The sequence below is a fragment of the Puma concolor genome, chromosome E1 (assembly GCF_028749965.1).
Source record: "Puma concolor isolate L17-30 chromosome E1, mPumCon1.1.hap2, whole genome shotgun sequence".
In the NCBI taxonomy this organism is placed as follows: domain Eukaryota; kingdom Metazoa; phylum Chordata; class Mammalia; order Carnivora; family Felidae; genus Puma; species Puma concolor.
Window position 1 is genome coordinate 12,861,227 of NC_141680.1, and position 15,470 is coordinate 12,876,696.

At 53.1% G+C, this 15,470-nt stretch overlaps 1 protein-coding gene across 2 annotated transcripts; it reads right to left on the reverse strand.

The window, feature by feature from the left end:
• Positions 1–959: 959 nt before the first annotated feature.
• TMEM11 (transmembrane protein 11) lies at positions 960–15,317 on the reverse strand. Of its 2 annotated transcripts, none has more exons than XM_025920382.2 (2): positions 15,195–15,317; positions 960–1,871 (listed from the first exon to the last, which is right to left on the reverse strand). In XM_025920382.2, exons 1-2 carry the CDS (start codon positions 15,254–15,256, stop codon positions 1,355–1,357), a joined length of 579 nt encoding a protein of 192 aa, XP_025776167.1. In that variant the 5' UTR covers positions 15,257–15,317; the 3' UTR covers positions 960–1,354. The 2 variants fall into 2 exon arrangements, with proteins under 2 accessions (XP_025776167.1, XP_025776168.1); XM_025920383.2 differs by lacking the exon at positions 15,195–15,317 and adding an exon at positions 11,788–11,810.
• Between the last annotated feature and the right edge of the window lie 153 nt (positions 15,318–15,470).

A 15,470-nucleotide genomic window follows, 5' to 3' on the forward strand; every position in this document is an offset into this window, starting at 1 on the left:
TGTCTGGGCTCGCTACCAATTCATCCTTTTGCTCCAGACGGCAGACTGTCCCGTAAACGACACTGTGTACCCGACACCATTTTGCCACCCGGCATTCGAATGAGTGATTAGTACTTCTAGGCTCCTCGGAGTTACAGTTTTTCAAACTCTTTGTGGATGACGGACGGTCCATTTTGAAAGCTTTTCAAAGCTCTGAATCTCCCTTATAATAAATAGCCCAGTCACTCCCTTTGAGCTCTGGACACCTCCGCATGCACCCCTTCATTATTCTCTGGTATCAGCTCTTCCTGGTAGAGCCTTTAAAACTAGGTTGCTTCTTGAAGATGGACCCTTCAGAAAGAAGTACCATGTAGCTCTTCAGGGAGGACTGAGCAGGTCTTAGGAAGGTTGCGGTTAAGGCGGGGAACCCAGTGTCTTTGTGGAAAGGCCGGTTTCATTTATCCGAAACCTTACAGGGATATGGAGGATGGTGTGCAATCTGCCCTTTGCTGTGAGGGGGACACGGGACCTGACCGCTATGGAATGGGAACACTGAGACGGGCGCCGAGGGGAGGGTGCTTCCTCAGCCTAGGGCAGTGGGCTTGAACTCAGGGTCCACCTCAGGAACAGCTCAGGTGCCGGATGTTCATTTGTGTGTCCTTCAAAATCAAAAGTTCTGGACAGGGGATCCCAGGCCTCAGTTCTCCACGTGGACCCAAACGGAAACCCAGTGACCTCTGGACCTCGTCACCTGATCCTACCACGTGGCCCGAGCAGCATTCAGCTGTGCTGGCCTTGAGAACGAGGCCACCGTCAAGAGGTGAACCGCTCTGGGAAGGGTCTGGGCCTGCCTTGTTCCGAGGCCCGTCCTTGCTGTGGATGGCGACACCAGGTGCCCACCGCTGCCCCGGGGCGAGCCACCACCCAGAGCAGACTGTGGGCAGCAGCTAGGCAGTCATGGAAAGAGAAGACACCCGAAGTTGAAATTCTCATAATTTTAATGGTCAATAGCTTCTGGTTGGCTCTGGATGGTACAGTTAAACAATATACTTAAAGACCTCCCCCCGCCCCCCGCAAGCGCATTCACATCCCCTCGGCAGCCGTGCCGCCAACGCGCACCGCCCGGTCTTCCCAGACTTCCACCACTCGGACCCCCTGCGGGTTATGGAAATCCACATCTTAGTGTAAGGAGTTGAAAAACCCTTGGTACGCCTGTGACCTGTGTTATTTTTTTAAAATAACAGATATTAAACCAAACACCTTCCCAGGCTCCGCCGCCGCCTCACAGAGCAAAAACCTGTTACTGTGGCAAATCTGAACACTCTGTGGTCTCTCGTGGGCCGGGCCGATTGCTTCTCTCCCTGTTCTACTGAAATCATACGGCATAGAGTTCGTAAATCTTCTTTACACAGTACACCAGGGCGGCGAGTGCTATCGTGTTGTGCAGTCTCTTTCTGTGCAGGTCGTCCTTCCGGACCAGCACCACCGGGGTGGACGAAGTGAGTGTGTGCAGGGGCAGGCGGGACAGTTTATAGGCGTCGTACTCCACTTGGTACTTGCAGCAAGGGTCAAACTGCCAGGAGATGCCGTAGAGGGTGCAGCAGGCCAGGCTGAGCACGCCTGCGGGCAGGGAGATGTAGTGGGAGTAATCTAAGGGCAGCGCCAACGGGGTGAAGAGGCAGGCGGTGCCGGCCAGCACGGTGGTCTTGTGCAGGCAGTTGCCCACGGTGATCCAGCGGGCAGTCTCGTCGCCGATGCGCGTGGGCTCGATCACGATGTACTTGTACTGGGCTTCCAGGGCCTGCTCCAGCTCGTACTCAAACTGGTCTTGGGCGTTCTCCCCATTGTAGATCTCGTGCACGATGTAACAGTCTGTGGCCGACAAGCTCACCCTTGGAGTGGGGGTGGGGTGGGGGGGGGAGAGAGAGGAGATAGTTAGGCTGAGGGGCACACGCACCACGCTTCTGCGCTGAGACGCCGCGAGAGGTTCGTGACTCAAGTCTGGGCCTGGCGCTCAGCAGAGAGCCTGAGCTCCTGAGGGCACCACATCTCACTTAGGAGTTAATCCTCCCTGGAACCCAATATGTAAGATAGGAAAGATTTTATTGTTTTTCTGAGAGAATGATTACTAGTGAAATGTAGAAAAGACACAGGAAAGAAGGGGTACCCAGCTCTCCAGAAGATGACAGCCTATGATGTGTACTGGGCCCGGGAGATAGCCTGAGGCAGTGGACAGATCCAAGTTCCCTAAGGAGCCCCAAGGAAGAAAGAATGGTTTCAGCCCGGATTCTTATCAACACAGAGGCCCAAGGTCAGCAGAGTGACACGTGCTCTTGGTTAATCACGGCGATTGCAGGAGGAAGCTTCTTTGATGGAAACCGACAGACCTGAGACCAACAGTGCCAAACACTCTGCCCTTTGCAAAGTTTAGAAGGAGTCAGCCCTGCCCTGCGGGACAAAAGATAGATAGATAGGGTCGCCTTCGCCTTGGATGATGGAGCACAAAACTCCTCCGGCCGTCAACAGAGGACAAGCTACACAAAGCCCCCACGGCCCTTCCCAAAGCCAGCAGCCCCAAGAACAGCAGTGACTCTGAAATTTAGTGTACGGATGACACAGAGGGCCCCAGAGGTTCTGGCCCATTCTGACCCTGGTCCTCCAGGACTCTGTAGGTGTTTACTGCCAGTAAATCCTCCTCTCGTTCGTATAAGAAACACTTCACAAAGACCCACTTCAAGTGGCTGAGCTGATCCGACGTCCCCCTGGGACTAGGGACGGGCAGCCTGACCCTCACCAGCGGAAGACAAATCTGGACGCTTACAGACAACTCAGCTCTGGGTCAAGGCCAGATAGCTGGCTGTGACCGTGGGCCACGGGGCACCGCAGGCAGTTTCGGGATCCTATGTGAGGTCCCTCCAGTGCAGACTTCGCATCCAAAGCAGAGTCTTTCCACACCCCCTGATGGGCAAACCTAAATATAGACCTGTACGCGCCTTGTCATTTCCATTTGGCTTGTTTCAGCCTGTCCAGATCTTTCCAAATCTCCATACTGCTGTCTAGCATATACTGTTTCTCCTAGTTTTGTGTTCTCTGTTCATCTGGTAAAAAGCCTTCTTTATACCAGCCTCTGAGAGGGCACTGCTAGACACGGCTCAAGGCTGGATCAAGTCACTTACCCCCTGTCACAGGCAGTGCAGAGCACCTCTCACATATGCCTCAGCGGCTGTGAAGGTCACCCCCAGAAGCTCTGGGCCCTGGCCCTCCTTCAGAGATGAAAGCAATTACATGTTAGATGTGGTGAAAATCAGGTTGTCATGGGCGCACTTCAGGGACAAAGGCTGGGCGATCAGAGCCCGAGACCACAGCGACAGACCCCTGAGCACTCCTTCCAGTTACTCCCCCCAGGCAGGATTCAGCACAGTAGAAACTACTTTCAGCCAACAAATAAGCAAACCTAAGAGGCAGTTTCACTCTGTTAGGAAAATGCCTGATCAATACTCTCCTGTGGGCACATCAGAAAGGAAAAGTCACTTAGGGGCGCCTGGGTGGCTCAGTCGGTTGAGCAACCGACTTCAGCTCAGGTCATGATCTCGCGGTCCGTGAGTTCAAGCCCGCGTCGGGCTCTGTGCTGAGAGCTCAGAGCCTGGAGCCTGCTTCAGATTCGGTGTCTCTGTCTCTCTCTCTGCCCCTCCCCCGCTCATACTGTCTTCTCCCTCTCAAAAAACAAATAAAACATTAAAAAAAAAAAAAAAAACAAGAAAGGAAAAGTCACTGGTAACGGGCTGACCGTGCCCCCAGGGGCAGGGGGAAGGGCATCCTCCAGGAGGGGCCTCCGATCCGGTGGGAAGCACTGTAGCAAAAGGCACGGGCTGGGACTCGGGCAGAGGGAAGTCTTTATCCTGAAAAGGTAACTGTAATTAAGCTGGGCTCAAGGAAGCCTCCTAATTAAATCACAGGCCCTAATTAACTGGCGTGCACTGGGGAGAAGTCGTTCCCTGGGGGTCAGACAAGAAGCCTCCTAAACATGGGACGTTGCCAAAGCAGCTCACCAGTAGTCAGGGCTGCCTCTCCACGATGGGTCAATGAGCTGTTTCCACAAGAGTCCACCGGAAGTTGAGAAAACAGGAAAAGTGGGGTTTGCCCTTTCAAGGCCTCCACTTGGTTTTCGTTCAGAGAGAGGAGATGGGGCTGTTTCAGTCCTTCCTCCCAAGCAGGACTCAGCACTTTAGAAGCCAGTTAGCAAACACGCCAACCTGAGAGGCAGGGTTTCACGCTGGTCGGGTACGTCACTGGTAAGGGGCTGACTGCACGCGCGTGTGCAGGGGCAGGGAGAGGGCTTGCTCCCGGGCCGCGCGTTCAGGTGGTGGAGAGGAGACACTTCCAAGGCCGTGTGTCCTGCTGACTATCAGAGCGAGGCCAGGGATGCCTTTCTGGCCACAAGGTTCCTCTAGAATGTTCAAAGCCGAACGTGGGTGTCAAGACTGGGATTATAGAATATTCCTGACCAAACCCAACTCGACCTCAGTACGGTGCCCTCTCTGCCCAGCAGACTGTAGCCATCCTGAACATGGTGGAAAAAAGTACCGTGAGGCCCAATAAGAAATGCCTGTTGAAACCCCACCGACCTAGAACAGACTGCTCCATTCTGGAGACCCGTCAGCAGGGACATCCCACCTCGCCCTCCCCCAGCTTCTGCAAGCCCCGCCGGCATCCCTATCCACACCGCCTGCCTTTTCCCAGCCCGTCGCAGGGGCAGGCGTGGTGGGCACGGTACTCTCCTGTCCTTTGTTGACACAGATGAGTAGGTGTGTCTACGGGTCCCTTCGAGCCTGACCCTGTACCCTCCGGGTTCCTGTCTCACCGCTGCGGTCACGTGTGCCTGCGTCAGGCCCGACGGCACAGGAACGGACAGTGAGGGGACATGGCCGGCCGTCCACCCTCTGCCTTCCGGCTGCCGGCAAGTCACAAACACCACAGCTCAGAAGAGTGTGTGTGGACACGGGTTTGCTCCCCCAATATACACATCCAGAGCACGCCAGCTTCCTAAAGCCGCCGCGGCTTTCTGTGGGCCCGCCACCCCACTCCTACCCATCACCAGTCATCCACGGTGCAAAAACAAAAGAGCGTAAGCCACACTGAAGTAACATCCCAGGGGCCTTCAAACAAGGCAGCCTCTGCAGCCAGTCCAGCAGGCAGGCACTGCCACACCACTGCCCTGACCCTCTCGAATCCTCTCAAAGCCAAACTACTCGGCCCAAATTCAGGAAAGGGATCCTTGTTCTTGTTTCATTGCCAAAGGATATAATCTGAAGTCTGGAGAAGGAGATTTCCAAGATATACAAGGAGATAGCAAGGTTCGAAACACACACACACACACACACACACACACACGTTGGGGCCCCCATCTGTTAGAGGCCACCCCATCAAGTACTCAACTTCCACCTGGCTGTGGCAGCTGGGGTGCCCTATGTGCCTGCAAACATAGGTGTTAAAAGCTGCCTGGACCACAGGGTTCAGTTCACATGGCTGCCATGGGCAGTTACTTCAGAAACCTGGTGGCTGACTACTCCCAGGAGAGAGGCATGTCCGTCACCACCCAGGTACCCCAGGGCCCACCCACGTGTGGCTTGCTTGTTTCCGGGTCAAATGTAACCAACTAAAGAAGGAGCCTAGTTAGAAGGTTGCCCTGAACAATTTCAGAGCATTACCAGCCAACCCCCAACTTGAACCCTGGTATACAAGTGCATATGGGGGGAAAAAAAAAAAAAGCTAACTGGGAGTCTCTGGGGCTTAAGGGACTTCATTTGTGCTTTCCATGGCAGGTGTGTAATGACCAGTAAGAGTCCTAATAAAGAGTTCATGTAAAAAAAAAAAAAGAAGAGTATGAGACGGAAAGAGCAGTGACGGAAAAGTATCTACGAGATCAGTGAAAAAGGCCAAATCCAGAACAGTGATTTGAGTATGCTAACTTTAGTGCACATGCTTGCTTTTACACGCATTTCTGGAAGTACAAAGACCTGAGAATTCTATCACTTGGGGAGGGCCATCGAGTGGCTCCAGAAAGGAGAGTCCCGTTTACCAAATGGCTTCTGAACCTTTCGAATTCAGCACGTTCCGTGGTACTTACCACGAAGTAAGGGTTACGCCCTTGCACACCCTCTGTCAGTGCTGAGATCGATGTGCACCGTTGAGCCCTTAACCAGCCTGTGGAGCAGAACATCAACCCATCTGAGCTGGGGTGGCTGCTACAGATGTGGCCTCAGGGTCACGGGCACTTGTGACCGGGGCTCTTGGATCCGCCTCCCTCCCTCTGCTTTTAACCACAGTGGGCCCGAGACCCTCCGCTCTCCTCCTCTGAATCTGTGCTCGCATCAGAGGGATCCCCTGGAAACACTGGCTTTGTGGTGAGAAGGTGGCCGTAATGAAGAAGCAACCTGACAAACTCCATTCCCTGGGTGCAGGCAACTTCTCTGCACAGCTGGCAGCCTGCCCGGCATGTGGCCCTGGGGTCCCCTGCACCACTGGGAAGCTTCTCTCAGAGGGATCTGAAATTACAGAAGTAGTCTCAAACATGGGATCCCCAAAGTCTGCAGATACCTCCCCAAAAGTCAGAGCTGCGCAAAAAAGTTCTGAGTGGCACTGTCCGAGAAGAGCAGAACTGATGGGAAGGGATCGATAAATTGAGCTGTTCCTCCACGAGAGGGAAACCGGAGGTACAGCTGAATCCCTCCCACGCAAAGCGAAGGAGAAAGCAGGTTCAGAACACACGCAGACGGACAGACACATTCAGAAGCACACAGAACGCAAGGATACGGCATTTAGGAACGTTTTCGTGTGTGGTAACTAGGAAGAAAAGGAAAGGACAATTCAGGAGCGAGGTGGCCTCTGCCTGCAAGAAGGGACATGTGCACCAGGGTAATGCTAGTTTTCTACTCTCAGGCTGAGCGGCGAGCACGCAGGTTTAACTATCTTCAAATCACGGGGAAATACAGATGAAATTTCCTGTCCTAACCATTTGTAAGTGTGCAGCTCAGTAGCGTTAGGTCACATTGCTGGGCAACCAATCTCCAGGACGGTTTCATCTTGCGAAACTAAAACTCTGTCCCCATTAAACGACAGCTCCCAGCCCCCACTCCCCACCTTCTACTCTGCGTCTCTGTGAATCTGATAACCTTAGGGACCACACGCAAGTGAAATCATATAGTATTTGTCCTTTTGTGGCTGGCTTACTTAACGTAATGTTCTTAAGGTTCATTCAGGTTATGCAGCATGAGTCAGAACTTCCTTTCTTTTTAAGGACGAATAAACAATGTTCCATCATATGTATACACCGCACTTGTCTATCCATCATCCATCCATCGTGTTTGGGCCACTTCCACCTTCTAGCTATTAGGAATGTGGCGAACGTGGTATAAACCTACCTGCTCAACTCTCCGCTTTTAATCCTTCTGGATATGTATCTAGAAGGACTGTCGGATCATGTGGTCATTCTTTTCATTTTTTAGATTTTTTTAGAGAGAGGGATCCGTGTGCAGGTGTGTGAGCAGGGGAAGGGCAGGCAGAGAGAATCTTAAGGATATAGACTCCAAGCTCGGTGCAGAGCTTGACTCGGGACTCAATCTCGTGACTCTGAGATCATGACCTGAGACAATCAAGAATCAGACACTTAACTGACTAAGCCACCCAGGCGCCCCTAATTCTTCTCATTTTCTGAGGAACCACCACACTGTCTTCCACAGTGGGTGCATCATTTTATTTTTTAAAATTTATTTACTTTGAGGGAGAGAGAACACGAGCACGAATGGGGGGAGGGGGAGAGAGAATCCCAAGCAGGCTCCACACTGTCAGTGCAGAGTCCGATGCGAAGCTTTAACTCGTGAAGCCATGAGATCATGACCTGAGCCAAAATCAAGGGTCAGTCACTTAACCAACTGAGTCACCCGCGTGCCCCATGGCTGCGTCATTTTATATTCCCACCAAAAGAGCATGAGGGTTCCAACTGCTCCACATCCTCACCAGAAGTTATTATTTTGTTTTTTAAAAAATGTTTTATTTATCTTTTGAGAGAGCACGTAAACAGGGAAAGGGCGGGGGGTGGGGTGGACGGTGGACAGAGGATCTGAAGCGGCTCTGTGCTGACACGCTGACGGCAGTGAGCCTGATGCGGGGCTCGAACTCACGAACCACGTGATCACGACCCGAGCCGCAGTCGGACACTCAACCGACGGAGCCACCCAGGTGCCTGTTGTATCTCACTGTGCTTTTGATTTGTACTTTTTAATGACAGCGTTACTGAGACAGAAGTCACGGGCCACACAACTCACCCATTTGGAGTGTACAATTCGGTGGCTCAGCACGTGCACCAAGTTGTGTAACAAACAGCACAATCGATACTAGAATATTTCCATCACCCCAAAGAGAAACCCCACGGCTCCCCATTTCCCCCACCCCTCCCCAGCCCCCGGCAAGCACCCGTCCCCTTCCTGACTCGATGGACTCACCTATTCTGCACGTTTCATATAAATGCAATTATGTTTGTGGTCTTTTGTGACTGGCTTCTTTCATTTAGCATAAGGTTCTCAAAGGCCAGACGTATGGTAGCAAGTTTATGACTTTCCACATGTTAGAAACATACTTTGGGTCTGTTTAATATACAATTTTTAAAAACCCAAGACAAAACATCTGGAGGGAAGTACCAAAGATGCTATACGTGAAAAACGGTCAACAATGGTTTTCCCTGGATGGTGGCCTAACAGGTGACTGAGACTTTATTTTCCTTCATACATTATCTGTATTCTTCAAAAAAGAAAACAAAGAATCATGGGTTTCTCTTATAACAGTGGGAAAATTAACTGTACGCATTTTCTTAAAAAGAAAAATCTTATTCAACAGCCCATATCCCTTGGGGTGACGAGGACAGACAGCCACGGGCCCTCGGCAGCCGGAGGGAGCCCAGTTCCGGCTCCAGCAGCGTCTCTGTGCCCGCGGAGAAGCCCACGCTACCAGGGAAGCACCCCGCCACCGCGAGCCTGGGCACAGGCGGCATCTCGTGGCTGCGGTGTCCTGCCGGGGTCACACCCGTGCGGTCCTGCCAGGGAGGAGGAGGAAAATGCCACTTCCCTGTTCGCTCACGCAAGCCCCCATCACCTTCCGGTCGTGGCAGAACCAGGAGAACCTAATCGAACTGTGGCGGAAGCGCCTGCTTCAGGCCTACGTCCCGGAGCGGGCCTGGGGCTCCCAGGCGGGGCCCAGGCATGCGCTCCCTCCCACGGGACATACAAAGGATGTCAATCCTGAGCTCTGTGAAGGCAGACTGTGTTTTCGTCACGGTATCCCCTGCACTGGGCCCGAATGTGACGGGTCACCAAAACGCATCGGCAGGGCGGGGCGCCCGGGTGCTTCCGTCGGTTAAGCGTCTGACTTCCATCTCAGGTCACGATCTCACCGTCCATGGGTTCGGGCCCCACGTCGGGCTCCATGCTGCCGGTGCGGAGCCTGCTTGGGACTCTCCCTCCCCCTCTCACTGCCCCTCCCCCACTTATTTACGCTCTTTCTCTCAAAATAAATAAACTTAAAAAAAAAAGACAGTGGAAACTCATTTGAAATAACTGACAGGAGAAAAACAATTACATGAAACTAGGTCCGTATGTCAGGTTGCTCTCCGCCTAATAAGCACGTGGTCACCTATGCTCTGTGAGGTGCCGGACTGTCCCTCTAGCCCCTGATCGAGGAGAACGCACTTTTGGCTAACCGAAAGGAGCAACTGCTCCCTCAGACAGGGAGTAGGAGCCAGAGGCAGTAGGACTCTACACTGTGGATTGAAAGCCCAACAAGGGAGCGCCCAGGTGGCTCAGCAGCTAAGCATCCGATTCCTGGTTTTGGCTCAGGTCATGATCTCAGGGTTCGTGGGGTTGAGCCCTGCGTCGGGCTCTGCACTGACAGCGTGGAGCCTGCTTGGGGCTGTCTCTCGCTCTCTCTCTGCCCCTCCCCCGCTCACACTCTATCTCAAAATAAATACAAAACCTTAAAAAAAAGTTGGAAAATTAAAAAAAAAACAAAAACAAAAAGAATGGGGGCAATTAGTACAGAAAGACACAGGCAGGTAGCCCCAAATATTGAGGACGGTTCCAAACAGGCCGAGGAACTTCCACAGGCAGCTGACATTATCATCTGTTTCAAAGGAAGCCCCACGCGAGACCACACTTTCCTCCTCTGTACTCTGGAAACCGAGCAGCTCTCTGCCGTGGGAAGAACACAGCGCACCAAGGGTGGGAGTCAAGAGACCTGGATTCAAGTTCCCTCTCGGTTACTCACTGGCTCTGTATCCAAGGGCAAGACACCTGGCCGTTTCGAGCAGGGCCGCCCCGCGTCAACTAGGGCAGAGGCCTTACCTCTCCCCCAGGGCCACGGTGAAGGTGGAGCAGGGGTCAGGTGTGCACGCCAAAGTGACGGCCGCAAAGCACCGCCCCCATGTGAGGCCCAGGCAGCTGTTTACATTTAAATTAATTAAACTAAAATAAAGAGGCACCCGGGTGGCTCGGTCAGTTGAGCGCCGCCGGCTCGGCTCTGGCTCAGGTCACGATCTCACGGCTCGTGGGTTCGAGCCCCGCGTGGGGCTCTGCGCTGCTGAGCCTGCTTGGGATTCTCTCTGTCCCTCCCCCACTCGTGCGCGTGCTCTCTCTCCCTCAAAATAAATACATAAATAATCTTAAAAAGAAAACCGTAAAATAAAAAATCCAGTTGCTCAGACGCGGGAGCCACACTTCCAATGCTCACGCACACGTGGCTAACGGCTACCCTCACGGACAGATCGGCAGCGCTTCTGTCGTGGCAGAAAATCCTACTGAACAGCCCTGAGCTAGAGAACGCTTATGGCTACTAAGTGATTACTGGCTTTCCCGAGAACTCTGTGGCCCATCCGGTGGCTGCTGGCACCGGGGACCGAGCACAGTGGCAGCCGGGAGGTTCCCCTGTGCCGGCTCTATGGAGTACCTCCCGCCTCCTCCCGCGGCCCCCGCTCACTGAGGCCCAGGACACAGAAGCTAAACTCAGGCCTGGCTTCAGCCGCCTCCTCCCGTCCCTGGGTACAAGGCTGCCCCTCCGTTCCTCAGAAAGTCGGGCCTGCGCTGGAACGCGGCCTACGGGACTGAACCACTGAGGCACAAGTCAGCGCTGCCGGAATCCAGACTGTTCACGTAAATCAAGGAAAATGGAAAGTCGTGCCTAACAGGATGAACCCCAGCGGGTGATCTTAACACGCAACATCCAATTTCTGGGAGCAGAACGTGTGGCCCAGCCGTGCCGGGCTCCACCTTCTGGCAGCCAGCTGAGGAGGACCCACAACCGTCAAGGGCCGCACACCCAGAGACTTGGGGGCGGATGCCGTACCCGCGCGGCTCATCCAGACCAGGAGGAGAGAAACATTTTTACCACACGCTAGACCCAGAACGGCAGTTTTCCAAGAGAAATAAAATACCCCAGACCCCTAAGGTGCCTCAGCTCTAAAAGGAAAGGATCAGACCAGAATGAGGAGAATGTCACTCCCGGAATGTGAGCCACCTGCCCACGTGGCTTGTGGCCCATCTGTTCGGCTGGCCTGGGAACTGCGCCCTCCACCAGCCATCCGGGAGCACGTCTGTCCAATTCACATATGAAACAAAGCGGCAGAAAGGAGGCCCAAGTCCTGGGGAATAAGGTGTGGTACGCAAAGATGGGGAAGCAGTCCCGTGGCACGGGCCGCCTAAACACGCCGACGGCTGCACAAGCCAGGGGAGAGGAGGGCCGCGAAAGGTGATCTCACACTACAACCTGAGCATTTAGTCCAGTTTGCACGGCCCTCTGAACACCCCAGGTCTTCGGACAGCGCCGCTGCCTCGTACCATGGTCAGAATCAGATCAAGGACATCTTCACATGATGAGAAAAACAGGAACTGACAGCACGTGGCTATACTCCCATTCCAACAATCACGGAGAACTCAGGGATGCTCAGAGGCCCTGAGGGAGTGAAGAGAAGCAGCCCGAGTGGGACAGGAGGGACCGTCTGTGAGCTGGTCCGCGTTGGCACCCGAGTGGCAGAACACACAGATGCCTGCACTGTGCCTTCCTAGATGGGCAAGCGTGTCTCAAAGACGCCGACGGGACAAGTGGCAATCTGTGTCGTGTGCTCGCTGCCAGGGTGCTGAATTTTGGACAAGAATTCAGGTTACAGCTCAGAGTGTGATGTTCTTCATTACAAACACTGTTGATTCCCTGGATTTAATGGAGTGGAGAGAAAAATCAACATGCAAGCAGCTATCATTTTGCTATTTCTTACCCCTCTCCTATTTTAGTCTAGACCAGTATTGTTGTATCAACAAAACTTTCTGCAGTGATGGATGTGTTCTCTATCTGTGCTGTCCAGTGTGGTAGCCCCAAGCCACATGTGGTTACTGAGCACATGAAATGTGACTAGTGTGACTGAGGAGCCAAATTTTTAATCACTTTTTACTTTTATTTTTTTAAGGAATCTCTACACCTGACGTGGGGCTTGAACTCACAGCCCCGAGATCAAGAGTTGCATGCTTTACCGACTGAGCCAGCCAGGAGCTCCTGTTTTTAATTACTTTAAATTTAATTGCCACATGTGACTAGTGGCTACTGAATGAACACAGCTCTAGAGTCAAGAACCAGGTAAAGAATTCACACATTGGGTATTCTAAAGTGGACCGTCATTAACGCTCTCTTGTGGACAGTCTGGCACTAGGCAGGGCCTTTAAATACAAGCCGTGCTTTGGAGTTTGCAGGCCCTGGCGAATCTGGAAAGTTTGCCCAAAGTGTTGCTCTGCTCCAGCCCCTGCCCCAAACCAGGCAACGTGTCCTTCAGTTTCAGCATAAAGCAGACTCCAACTAGGTGTGTCAAGCAATTCTAGAAAGTGGTCTTACAATGTGAAGCTGAGATTTGAGTCAGCATGAATGTGACATGGAACAAACTCATTTAAGAGGGCCATAAACAGCCTATTTCCGACACTGGAGCCAATAATATGCTTGGGCCTCTTAATCTGCGGCGCTGGGCAATCAATTAATCCAGCCTGCCCCACCCGAACACTCTTTCCGCCCACTGAGCAGGGATGGAGGTGTGCCCAGAAGTCAGCTAGCTGGCCCAGCAGCGGGTTATGTTTCCATCCCCTGCTCAGCGTGGGAGGATCTTTGGGAAACCGGGCTCTGGCAAATGTCCCCTCCAACAGAGCCCGGGTAGGGCCTCGCAGCAAAGGCAAACAGAGGGGCTCCCCCCCAGCCACACCATGTCATCTGGAAGAAAGAGAGATGGTACCACCCGAATCACAAAACCTGACACCCCAACCCTGGCTCACATACAGCATCTGCATTGAGTGAGTAGTTCCAGGCCAAAGGTTGCAATCTGAACACCTAAGGAGACTAGGCAGGTAACTGCAGTGAGTCGAGCTGTCAGGTGAGTAATGAACTCGAGAGTCCTTGCCTTGGCCAAAAATGTCGGCCACCACTCATCTTTTCGAGGAGAGTTTTATGTGGAATCTTTCAACTTCTAAGTACTGGCAACTAACTTAAATTCTTTTTTAAAACTGATGGTCAACAGTCAAGGGCTGGATTCAGCCTCTGGGCTGCTGGTTTGCAAACTCAGTTTTGAATTAATTCTGGTCTCCAACCAAGGAGAAAAAAATCCCCAGTATTTGATTTCTTAGATCAATAAAAGCTTAACTTGTACTGGCACGGCCCTTGGATGATGTCTGGGGCATCCCCATTTGGCCCTTTCAATTGTTTTTGTCCAGTAAGGAGAAATGCCTTTCAGATACTCTTGAGTTTTCTAAACAGGTTACTTCCTATTACTAAAGGATTAATGTTCAGATTGAAGACCTTGAAGACGTTTGCCAGGTTTAAAGACCATCTGGAAACCTTTAACTTCTTCCTATGATCTGATCTAAGAAATACCAGATGACAGTTGGAAAAACAAAAATATCTGCTTGCCATTCACTGCTTTTCCAAGGAAGAGGAAATGCAGAACTGATAACGTTGGATAACTCTGAGCTTAAGAATAAAATGCAAGCTGGTTTATCACAACTATCAAAAAGAAATCTTCTGAGCTGAGAAAGCCATCTGCACTAAACAGCAATGAACGTGATAGAATCAAAGAAAAGGAAAAGGAGGGTAGTTGAGAGAAAGAGGAGGGGTGAGGGGAGAGAGAGAAAGATAACTTTTCTGTTTAATAAGCCTCTCCAAAAAGACAAAAAAGAGCAAACACAAAACTTTCCTGCTGACCTCTGCTATACCAACCAAGCCATAACAAAATGGACTGAGCAGTCGAATCCAGGTGATTCCACCAATACACATCCTTTCCCAAATTTCTGGTAGCTGAACAGCTAGCTTCTAGTGGCTTCTACTAGGTGACACTGCTTTCCTGAAGCAAAAACTGTAAATTCAACACGAAACACGAAAACTATTCCAATCTCATCTTCTAGAAGTCAGTTCTACAAATCGAGATCCACCTTGGAAGACACAAGTCCCTAGCTCCGTACCCACACACCATTCATTAGGAAAGGTCACTTCAAAGGACTTCCACGGCAGGGGCGCTTGCAGAGAACCCGCGAAAAGTCGCAAACATCGAGGGTTCGAGGAAGCGGCCGGTTCTCGGCCCGGGAGACAAACTGGGGAAGGTTAAGGCTCCCCTGATAAACGTGCAGACTGCACTGCCCTGCCCGCAGCTGGCCCACTTAGTGAAGGTCTTCCCTTCCTTCTCCCTTCCCCGAGCTATTCCTCGCCACGTCAGGGGTCGCGGCCAATATGACCACGCTCGTGGCCAGGTGGGACGGGAGCTTCGGTCGCCGCTCGGCCGCGGGATGCTAGGCGGGTCCCTCGGGCCTGCGCGGGGCTCCGGATCCTTCCCGCGTGGCCCGGCCTCGATCCCCGGCCCGACCCTGTACGGCCGCGGCCCACTTCGCCCGGCCCCGCCATCGTCACCTCCCCTGAACCCTCCATGGAGACCGCCTCAGCCCAGCTAGAGGGGGCGCCGGCTCCCACCCAGATCCTGGGTCGGCCCGAGCAGGAACCCCGCGTGCCCCGCAGGGGTACGAGGAGGGCGAGTGGGCGAGAAGGGGGAGCCCGGGTACGAAGGCAGGGACAGCGGTGCGGCTCCAGGAGGCTTTACTGGCTCCCCGGCTCCTAAGCCACTCGTCCTGGGAGAGCAACAGGCCCCCGGATCTCACCTCTCTCGGGCGCTGCCGCCACTGCTGCCCGGGCCAAGACGCCTCCTTCCCCAAGCGGCCATCTTGGAGACACTCTGCTCGCAAATGTCTCGCGCCAAGACGGCCTCGGGATAGCGGGCGGACTGAAGGGAAATGTAGTCCGGGCCACATCCCCGGACTGTCCGGGAGGTGAAAATCGAGCCCCCCACGGGACTACAATGTCCACAATGCATCGCGCGCGCCGGAAGCACCGCCTCCTTGACGTCGCCTGGGAAATGTAGTCCTCAAACCTTCCAG

Coding starts and splice junctions, on each gene's coding strand:
- TMEM11 (XM_025920382.2), bottom strand. CDS start 15,256: ATGGCCGCTTGGGGAAGGAGGCGTCTTGGCCCGGGCAGCAGTGGCGGC. Junction 1,872..15,194: donor GGCGGCAGCGCCCGAGAGAG/GTGAGATCCGGG, acceptor CCCCACTCCAAG/GGTGAGCTTGTCGGCCACAG.